This window comes from Pygoscelis adeliae, unplaced genomic scaffold, assembly GCF_000699105.1.
Source record: "Pygoscelis adeliae isolate BGI_AS28 unplaced genomic scaffold, ASM69910v1 Scaffold222, whole genome shotgun sequence".
Taxonomy (NCBI): Eukaryota; Metazoa; Chordata; class Aves; order Sphenisciformes; family Spheniscidae; genus Pygoscelis; species Pygoscelis adeliae.
The window spans coordinates 5729595-5740882 of NW_008824309.1; the positions used below are offsets into that span (position 1 = coordinate 5729595).

At 48.8% G+C, this 11288-nt stretch overlaps 1 protein-coding gene across 1 annotated transcript in view; it reads right to left on the reverse strand.

The window, feature by feature from the left end:
* Nucleotides 1-4086, reverse strand: part of RND3 (Rho family GTPase 3) — a 94736-nt gene extending 90650 nt beyond the window's left edge. The window contains exons 1-2 of the mRNA XM_009319027.1: nt 4079-4086; nt 3855-4011 (exon numbers count right to left, since the gene is read on the reverse strand). Of these exons, the coding sequence (XP_009317302.1) occupies nt 3855-4011; nt 4079-4086 (165 nt within the window). The remainder of the gene's footprint in view (nt 1-3854; nt 4012-4078) is intronic.
* Nucleotides 4087-11288: the final 7202 nt, after the last annotated feature.

Below are 11288 nucleotides of genomic sequence, written 5' to 3' on the forward strand. Positions count from 1 at the left end.
TTTTTTTTTTTTTCCAGGGGGTTTCTGTGAAGGCCGTTGAACCGACTGTTTAACAGTTTTGCATTTGTGTATCATCTACTGAAAAATTAAGACAAACCATATTTCAGTGCACTAAAACCTCTCCTCCGTCCTCTTTAAAATTCGATATAGTTTTGCCTAGATCGTGCTTCCCAACGGGATGTCCACATCCTTTTATTTCTTTCCAGAACATCACTGCCCTGCGGAGCCCCGAGGAGAACTTGGGCTGGCGAAGCAAAGTCTGAACATTCGAATTTATAGTGAATACATTACCTCGAGTTGGAGCTGCGATTTGACTTGTCTCCCAGCTCCTCTGTATAAAAGCTGCTGTAAATCACAGGGATAATAATAATAATAATAATAATAATAATAATGTTTCCAAAATAATCGATAACACAACTTATAGATTTGTAGGTTTTAAAGGGACATCAAAAGATTGGTTGGTTTCTGCATGGGACCAGGCCATGTAAAAACCATCCCCCTGCAGCTCTGCAGGCAGAGGCAGCGAGTCCGCAGAATTTGGTCCATTTTTCCATCCTTACCGGGAGCCTTAAGCAGTAAGAAAACACCATTTGAAAATTAACCACCCCCGGCCATGCACACCACGTACACGGGCCTGATGGCTGCCGATTAAAGCCATCCGTGGAGGAGATCCCACATATGGCTGCTTTCCAGCGGGAGGAAAGCAATAGTTGTCATCAGCAAGAGTGGCAAGCCACTGGGAGGGCTGTAAGTGACACAGTTGCTGTCGTTGTCACGTTAAAACCGCAGCCTTATAGCTGGAGACAGGGCTAATTGCCTGAGCACATCGCCGCGTGTCAAAACTCCTAATTGATTTCCTCCTCATTAACGCTGCGATGCTGCTCCGGGGCTGTATTTCAGCGCGCGCGCGCCGCGCTCCAGCTCTGCCAGGGGTAAAACTGTGCACAGAAAGTCTGTGCATGTAAACCCAGCGAAATGAGTCACGGAAAGCTAATTAGAAAGCTCACGTAAATATGCTGTTGAAGCATAACACACCTTGGAGTTCAACTCATCGGTTACCCTGGGTGCTGCAGTAGGCTGAGTTAATGCTGCTCTGTGCAATGAGACTGCCTTCGTTTGGGGGTTAGGTGCCACTCCGTGGAGTTACGACCACGTGCCCATTTTTGCTGCTGGAGCATCTTGGATGCGGACCAGCATCGCTCCTCCGCAGCTCACCAGGGAGCAGAGAAATTTTTGGTCCAGGTCGCAGCGGAGGACACGCTCGCTTCGGTGCCTGGCAGAGGAGGATGCGCAGGAAAAGTCTCCGGCTTTAAGGATTTATGGATATGGACGAAGGAACTGGCAGCCTCCGTTAGCGTGGCCATTTGGTACCCTCTGATTACCCAACGTGGAATTTGGTCGCTTTGATTTGGAAACGCGCGTGGAGTCCTTAGAAAAAGCTGCCTATCAGAGAAGTATCGCTGCAGCCTGATGGGGACGAGGGGCTGAACGGTTACATGTCATTCTCCAGACGGAAATCCTCAGAGAAGTTACAATGTGCTTTGTAATTAGAGTTAATTAACACTTTTGCAAATTGGTCTTTATTTAAGACCAGCTGCTGAGGAAAAGAAGTCTATAAGCCCATAAAATATTAATTAGCACAAGTGTCTCATCTGCTACCACCAGCTTCTGCGTGGATGGGCGTTCGGCGAAGGCAGCTTTGTCTCCCTGGATAAAGAGCTAAAGAGCAAGAGATTGAAATAAATAAATGCCAGGTTTCAACCCTTCATCACAGAGCCCCCGCACGCACGGGTCGCAGGTACAAGGAAAAAGCCTTGCGCCCTGCAAACGTAACCCAGCACTTTGGAAAAGCAGTCTAATAAACTCGTAAGTACTAGAGATACTACATGGGTAGGAATAAAAGGCAAGGTTTAACGCCTATACGTTAACCCGTGCTGTGGGAGAGCGCAATGTCAAACGATGCTGACTCTGGTCCCATTCCTGGGCAGTTTTCTTCCTTTTAGCGTTCCCATAAAGTGTGACGTACATGGGACCCTGGATGTTGAGGAGGAAAGGTAAATTATAGACTATGAGGCAGCCTTTTTGTTAAGGTGTCCTGTCTATGCACCATGGGAAAGCTGGAGGATACCTAGATTAGATTATTCCTTTTCTCCACCTATAAATTCAGGTTATTCACAAATTTGTAGAATAATGCAACGCAGCACTGATGGAGATTTCTCAGCAAAGCCCCCCTTTCCCTGCAGCAACCCCCTTGCCCTGGGAGTTTCCCTACTTGTTTCTCTCTGTTGTGTTGTCTATATAAACTTAGCCAAGAACTTCCTGACAAATATTATTTAAAACAAGGATTTTTGCCCAAACTCTCCGCTTTCATGCTTGTGGGATTTTGTGCTGAGGCCACAGCGGGGCCGGTTCCTGCGCGGCTCCGCTCTGCTCTGACTGAATGAGGTCATGGGCTTCTCCGGGGTATAATGATATTAAAATTATGTGACAGAAACAAGTAGGAAATATTTAAAGTTAAGGCTCTGCAAGTACTTTTATTCAACACAGAGATAGGATTGCTTGGACTTTATATCTGCTTGCTAAAAATCCCTTTAAGAAGGTTGGCTAGGGATAAGAAAACCTGCAAAAAATGTTTTTTTCTCCTTTTCGCGTGGAGTCTGTATCTGGTGCACACTCGCTGCTGCCGCTCTCAGAAAATGTCGTGCAGAAGAAGGTTCAAAACCAGCCTGGAGTTTGCAGAAGAAAAAAACCTGCAGAAACAAATAGCTGCGGGGAAGGCAAAATGAAATGTGAAAAAATCCACAATTTCAATGGAAAATTTCAAACTGGCTTTACAGTGAATTCCCTTGAAACTATGTCAACTCCTTAACTGCGTGGAGGCCATTAACCATTCCTGTTGGATGCAGTGAATAGTTTCAGCAAGGAAACAATTACTTTGTAAAAGGAAAGGCATTTAGTTCTAGGATGGTTTAAAGGATGGAGGTTGCTTGCGTCGTAGTTATATTTGGGTTTTAGCGTAAATTCGGAAAAGGTTTTAGAAGATTAAAACCATGCTAAGCTGAAACAAGTCATTCCAGATCAACACCAACATGGGGTTTTTTTTTCTTTTTTTCTTGATAGTTCTGATAGTTTCACAAACACTGAGCCATTTTCTTTCATTCTGCCCCCAAAAAGTGACTACGAAGTATTGAAATGCAAAATATGAAATACGAAACACGAGCTGTGAAACGTGAGATGTGGTATATGAGATGTCCAGCTGTTTGCAGTGATGTTAACCCGTGGGTCTGCCATCTCCTGGCATCGCTGTGCTGGGGCTCTGCTTTCCAGCGCGAGCTGCTCGACTAAGACCTCTGTGTCCCGCGCTCCCAATTCACCATCCATTACAAATTCACTTTCTGCAAAATATTTTGTTTCAGGATCCCACGGTGTTGTTAGGCAGAAGACAGGACCGGAGACAGTCTGGGGCGAGTGGGGACCCCCTGGACACCTGTGTAAAGCTGGATGCACCCATGGGTCAATGGAAAATGAAGAGAAGAGGCTGCTGAACGTTGCAACGTTGAGGATGATAATTCGTCACCTTGAGAAAGCAAATGAAGCACAAGGAGTTTAGGGCATGCACTGATATATTTGGGAACGTGCTTGAAAGTGGTAAATGTGGTGTCTCATGGACCAGGAAACCTCTTGTGGTCAGCGGTGGCCACACCGGAGGAGTCACCAGCTGCAACGTGCTTCAAGCACCTTCAGGAGCCCAGACCCCCTAAGGAGATGTCTAGTCCCAGGAGGAAGAGATCTGGGTCATCCCGGGACGCGGCTCTGCCATCCCTGGCAGAGCAAACCTCCCTGGTGACTCTCACAAGCGTCGCGTTCACCTCAGCAGATGACATGATCCGAAGCGACGGCTGTAGTAACGCACGCTCGACCGGCGAGGTTCGTGCCAGGTGAGACAGAAGAGGAGGCGCCGGCGCGTACCCCAGGAAGGTGTTGGACGCGGCGGGGACGGCGCTTGCGTTTCTACAAGGCACAGCAGAATGTCAGAATGGCTCCTGCACAAACTAATGCGATGGGAAAAGTGCATTACAGGTCCATTACCGCTACCCACAAAAGAGAAAGCACTGGATGCACTGAATGACAGCACTGGAAAGTCCAATCTCTGCATTTTCAGAGGGTGAAATTCAAGCCTGAGCTATGGCAGTACCCCATCGAGAGAGAAACGGCGTGTATCCCATTCCCATTTGTATGGCCGGGGGGCTGGCTCTATAATCTCAAGGAAAAAAAGACTTCCGAAGATTTAAAGAGGCTTTGGATCAGGCTTTGAATGCCTTTTCATTTTACTCTATTCATATATCAAATAGAGCTCTCTGGTCTGAATAATTGCATTTTACCTGCTGAAAACATGGTCTGAAAACATAGCAATACTTTATTTCTTCTGATGGCGCATAAAGCATAAACATTAGGTTTTCCAAAAATAAAAAAAATAAGCCTCATTTTTCTCTTTAAATATAATTTACAATAGGAAACATTAACTCATAAATCATAGGCACAAATTCAGATAGAATTGAAACACTACACTTAGCAGCAGGCAAATTACACCCAGACCACTCCATCACCAAGTGCTCCTTCCAAGGGCATTATTGGAAATATGTTACTCATAAGGTGAGTTAATAAAAAAAAAAGAAAAGCAAAGAAAGAGCCCAAGAGCCATGTGGAAGGACGGCCCCAGCACCCCAGCAAAGTCAGGCGAAGCCCCTGCGATGAAGGTAGGGCTGGATTCAGCTTGCCCCTCCTTGCCTGCCCTCTTTGCCATGGGATGGTGGTCCAAGCACACGAGCTCGGGCAGCAAATCCCCCGCTCCCCTGGCTGCCATCACGGCTGCTCACCCCATTTCATTCGCCAGCTTTGCCTGAAAGCCGCTGGCATCGTTAGTGTTCATGAACACTAATTTAATACATTCCTATTAATCCTTTACACCTCTGAAGTCGCTAGCTCTTCAAACATCATAATCTCGCGGGTGGGTGTCTGTCCCGCTCTTCACTGCACCTCGTGCGACCGGGCCTCGGACCCGCTCGGGGACACGGGTGGCCCTGCAATCCTCCAAGGACTCCTCCATCCCGGCTGCACCCATCTGTCACGCGCTGAGTTGCTTGGTAGCTCGGTGCAAAACCAGTGGCGTCATACATACACAATTATATATATTTTCCTTCTGGTTCAGCCGTTTGTGTGAGGGCCTTCAAAACATGGTTTTGAGGAGAAGGAAGAGGAAAGCACCAATATTTAGCACCCCTAGAGTAGCTATTGGCACTTATTCGACATGCAGACCTCGTCCCGTGCAGCACAGTGCTGCATGGACATGGCAGCAGCTCTGCAGGGGCAGCCTCCGGCTCGCCTTCGGTTCGGGAAAGGAACCTCAGAAACAAGGATTTAACAGCTTAACTAAGTACCTGCTTCCTCTCAAATGTAATATTTCCCTTTAGGTCCCCATCTCCCAGCAAGTATTTTATAGCTGGTCTTTATCAGGTGGAGCATCTCTGGCTTACGCTCCAACCATCCAGCTCCTTTCTGCTCAAAAACTACTGTTTTCAGATACAGAATAATTACGTGCATGAGGTTTTTTTCCCTTTAAATCTTGCAATGTGACTAATCCAGCGAAGAGGGATGTATCTCAGAGGATGTGTCAGCTGCGGAAACAAAAACCAGATGTGGTTCAAAGAGGGTGAAGGGGAACCTTGAAATACTTCCTGCTTGTTCAACACCCAGCTGCACCCTGCCACCCAACCCCACCACCCAAAGCTGTGGCCGGGCGAAAGTTGACGGGTTTGGGGAATATCTTTACAGCCCCGAGACTGGTAAATACCTCATAGCCGGAGGTGTGAGATACCCGAGGTTTTGCCAGACAAGGCATATAAAGTGCATTGCATATTCCCCATTGCCTTGCCTTTGCATTTTCTGCGGTGTTTAGGGCCTCCGGGGCAGCGCTTCCCCTTCCCAGTACAGGCGGCGGTTCTGCACTGGGGAGGGAAGATATTTCTGGTTATCTGTGGTTTCTGTATGTTTGTGTTGCTAGGACGGATGGCGTTGCGGTACGTCATGCGGGGAGCTGGGCATCCCTCACCCAGCCTGGTGCAGGGAAAAGGCTGCTGCCACACGCAGCCCTGGCACAGCCTCGTGGCTCACGCATGACATAAAAAAGCCTCATTAAAGCCATGAAAAGCTCCGAGCACAGAAAGGAGGAATGTCTCCATCCCGCTAACAGTGTTCTCCTGCTGGCCAGCAACAGACACGTGCTGCGTTTACTTTGGGGCTGTAAAACACTGCTTGCCGTGGCCGTCGGGGAGGGGGGATTTACAGCACGAGTGCCCTTCCCCTCTGCACTTACAGCAAATAACGACCATAGGGATTATTTTTTTTTTTAATGCCCCGCTCTGTTACACCCACACGCAGGCACGAATAATGCAGCCGTGCAATGCATGCAACACGCGCTCCCAGATACTATAGATCACTTATAAGCCAAATGCTATGGATTGTTTATACACCAGCCATGGTTATTTTCGAACCCTACCTAGATGAATAAATGAGGGTGTTTCCGAGGGCTGAGCACCCAGCACGCAAGTGGGCTCGGAAACATCAGCCCATTGCTGCCACTTTTGCCAACTATAAAAAGTCTGATGTGTATGACACAACATGTGTGGAGGTTAGGGGTTTTTTCCCCAAAATAAAGGTGAAATGAGGTTGTTAGGAGAAGAGAGTGTAAGCGTACGCCGGTGCTGAATCGGGATCATGGAGAGCAAAGCCAGGTAAAGCCTGTTGGAAAAGAAATGCTGCAAAACAACAGAAAGTTACGCTGGTTTTACACCAAGAAACCCCTTGCAAACACACTGAGATGTGAATAGTGGGGATAAAAAAAATGCCGGGGTGGGTGCGTGGCTCACGAGATCTCAGCCAAGTCTGGTGGCAGTTTGCATGAGTGCTTTGACAACATCATAACCAGGGAGGGTTTAAATGGGAATTTCATCAAAGGTAGGGCTACAAGAGAGCAAGCAGCCGCGGCTGGTACGGCAGCGGGTGTGCTCAGTGTGACGAACTTCGTCCATTTGCCCATGCCACGGGGAAACCCAATTCACTGAATTTGAGAAAGCAGCAGATAAGTGAAGGGGAGAAGAAAGGAGATGGTGGGAGCGATGGATGAATGAGTGAGCGACATCTGCTCAGGGGATGCTCCAAGCCGGTGACCGAAGCCACTGGAGAGACGTTCATTGGCACTACAAGACCTTGGGTCTGCTTTACCTTAATGCGGGCAGTCTGGTTTTAGTCACTCCACCTGCAGACGTCCAAAGCTTGCAATAACTTCAGCTTGGCCACGTGCGGAGCCATCTCCATCCCCCAGAGGTTCATGAGACATTGGTCGCGCCGCCGGGAGCCTGCAAGCAGCCAGTGGGCAGTCCCTGGGCACATTTATTAGACCAGAGACAAAACCTGCTCTTCCCATTTCTACTGCAATGATTGACGATAATGGGGGCAAACTTGTCACCCGACAATAAAAACAACTCCTGAGGCAGGGTCTAGCAAGGCTGTGCACGTCTTGAGAATCAGCCAAAATCGCATTATAACATTAAACATTGCATTAGACGAGCTGAATTAGATCAGACTAAACAAAAAGGATCTTAGGAGAGTTTCTGCTCCAGGTCTTCCAGCACAGCTTGTTTCCTGCCTGATGGTGTTTTAGGCCCCAATCCTTTACACTTGTGCATGAAGCTAGACTTTGAATACCCACTGCAAGGATACGCCACAGCAATGAAAAAATCCAGCATATTTTTAATGCCGAGACTGAAGTCTTTCACAAACCTTTGCTTCAGCGCTCAGAGGCAACTGTTGCAGAAGCCGGGGGGGATTGCATCACGGCAGTGACGATTGCATCGTCACCACCCCTGCAACAGCAGCCGCCATTTGTGCTTGCAGCTAACAGCTTCAAATCCTCCCTCTCAAACGTTAATGACTTCGTCTCTCCCTCACTTAGCAAAATTGCCAGTAACGGGCACTGAAATTATTCATTGTGCAGCTGCTGAAACCGGCTCACGGGCTCGATAACGAACCATTTGCTGTTGCACTGGACAGAAGAGGCAGCGCTACAAGAATAAGTCGCATTTGCACTGGTTCGTCTCCCAAAGACACAGATCGATCTGTATTTGGCGCAGTGCCTGGGGTTGCCATCTTTGCCAGCATCTGTCCGGACCTGATTAATCCCATTTTCCTAACGCTGCTGGGCTGAGGCTCATGCAGGACGGACCCTGTAACAAGGGATGAGGACGGGGAGCCCGGGGTGGCTCTTTCCTTCCCACCCCATCCTGCTCGCTCACCTCCCTGCCACGTGATGCTCCAAAAGCAGCAGAAGAAGGTGTGAAAAATAACATTGCAGAAAGCCATGATGGTGTCTAACCCCTGCTCACCTTCTCTCCATCAGCTCACTCCCTAATTTAACACATTTCTGCTGCTTGTTTATATTTTAGTGTATTTTAAAAATACCAAGGATATCTTCAGAGGGAGGAGCGGGAACATGAACTGGTGTTTCCTGCAACATGGGGAAGTTTGCTGACTGTCAAACCATTGGTTTGCAGGAGCCTTCTCTGCCCCACAAACATTGCTTCTTTCTCCCTGCCGCCTTCTGTTGCCCCCAAAAAGGAAACACAGACATAGCTATGGGGCAAATGCAGTATTGCGTTCAGGATGGACTACCAAAACACAGCTCTCAAAGTGCAAAATAACCCACCAGGCCTCTTCCGAAGAGCATATGAGACTTTTGCACCCCCAAAAGCTCTTTGTGGCTGCAGACAAGAGCTAGCATTGCTGCTAGCTGGCAGAAAACCGAACCAGAAACAGCCGGTGCTGTTTGCCAGGCTGATGAGCATGGGCACGTCCTTCCTCCTGCCCGGGCTGGGCCTGCCCCGCCATCCGCTTGTCCACACCATTTGTCATATGAATGAAATAAATGTTGTAATGACAAATGCTCGTGCTTTTCCAGCAGCTAACTTTCAGCCAGGCTGTGATCCTCCCTGCATCCATCATGCGACACAGGGCTTCAGCGTACTGGGAGCAGGCATTGCCCTGGGAGTAAAAGGCATTTCTTTTCCCTCCGCTCATCCCTTCGGTGCCTTCACCCTCGCGCTCTTGTTGCTCTCCACCAGCCCTTCCCTCTCCCTCCCCTTCTCCGACCTCTCCTCCTGCCCCCCCGAGCCTGCCACGACGCTGCACTTCACTGTGTGCGGAGCAGAGCTGCTGCTGGTAGGTGGGTGGGAAATTGGTCTTGCTGTTGCCTAAAAAGCATCTCTGTAGCGTCACTTCTCCTCCCTCCTCGGTTGTAACAAAAAAAAAATCAGAACCTCCAAATCCTCGTGAGCCAACGCTTCCAGCCATGTTTTGCTCAGGCATTGCATCGCAAGAGTCACAGACACTTTGTTTTAAACTTTCACCTTTCTGTGTGGATGAGAGACCTCAAAACGCTGCAGTTTTCACCAATGCCTCTAAGCGCCAAGGGCTGTGAGGGCTTACTGATAACTGCAGAGCAGTCACATTTTGACAAATGCAATTCTGGCCCGGGGCAGTGGCAGCTAGCTGGGGGCAAGGGCGAATTCCCCTGGGAGGACAGCGACGCCCACACGTGTGCCCTGTGGATGTTGGCCCTTCTTTGGTAGGACGCAGCCCGGGCTGCGGTGGAGTAGGTGGTCTGCAGTTTGTATGAGCCTTGCACAAACTTTTTAATCCTCATGTCTTTATAGTGAACAGCAGACCTCTCTCGGCAGTAATTGCATGCGTTTCCGGAATTTATCTCTATTGGATTGCCTTTGGCATCTAGTCCCATAAAAATTGCCTATTCGGTGAATGGATGTCATATGTCTTGAGGCGCTGGAGGGGTTAATGTAATGTGTAACCAATGTAAGATATATTTAATGATCTCTGAAATTGCTTCTGTGAAGCATCCACATAACTGCCACAACTCGATTTACTACAGATCCTGCAAATAACAAATGTAATTACTTTGGAATCAACATAATATTAGGTCAGACGGGCTTATATTCCCCCAGTTCGCTGGAAACTCAATATAAATCCGAACCAAGTGTCTATCTCCAGTCATATTCCCTGGCTGTAGTCTCAGAAACAACATCCAACATGACTTCTCTGGAAAAATGCTTAAAAGCCAGAACGCTGTAATATTCATTTTTGCCTTATTATCATCCCGTCGCTAAGCCAGGAGACTGCATATTTGCATCATCAGGTTAAAGCCTTAAACTGCCGATGCAGGTTTCGCCGTGTTAGTCGTGTTTAGCAGCACAGTCAAAGGCTGTTTTGTTGTTCTGCCCTTGACGTCCCTCGCTGTGCCTCCTGAAGGACAACCAGATGAAGAAGATAAAAAATATCGTATGATGGCAACGCTGATGCCCACAGCATCTCGGTCGGCTCCAGTGCTCCGTGCAAAGGAGCTGTCATGTTGGTTTGACTCCTGTTTAATTCAAGCAAGGTTTGGGTCGTCAGTGATCGTCGTGGCCGCAGAGTCGGCTGGGGATTTTGGGGGCATCTCTCCTTCCCATTTCCCTTGGCAATCCAAGGTTTGAATACTTTCCCAGCTCAGGCTGGCGGTGTCGGTCTGTTTAACAGGGGATGGTCACCTCCTGTGTGCCGGCGTTGACGGTAGCAGATGGACCCTGGAGGGAGAAGATCCTCTGAACACTGGAAAGCTGGATCGTCCGGTGGCTAGAGGGATAATTGTTGGATAACGTATGTATCTTAAATCTTCTTGAGAAGATTCACCTTGCCATAAGGCAGAGCACTTCTGCTAGCCGGGCGTTCCCGTGCGCTTGGCTGGCTCGCAGGTCACACATCGCCCTCCTTTTGAAGGTCAGGCAGGGAAAACTCACTTTAAACATCTAGGGAGAGAAAAGAGCTCCATTCCTGTATGCTGAGCTGCTTCATACACCCGGGTTGCCCCTGAGACGTGGCATTTTTTGATAAGCGCTACGTGCACGGCAGTAGGTGGTGCCTGTGTCCCGGTGCTACCGGTGCTACCGGTGCTGGATACGGTCCCTCCCAGTGCGCTTCCCCACACCGACCGAAGCTTCAGCGTGGACTTGCCTGCGCCTGGAGAGACGCCTTCACCCCGCGCATGACACCACGGTCCCACGGTGGCCAGCGAGGACATCACCCCCATCTTCCTCTATCAACACTAATTCCCTAAAGACACTCCTCTCCCAGGCAAACGTGCACAACGGACGCCTTCTAATTTTCAGCTGGGAACAAAGGTT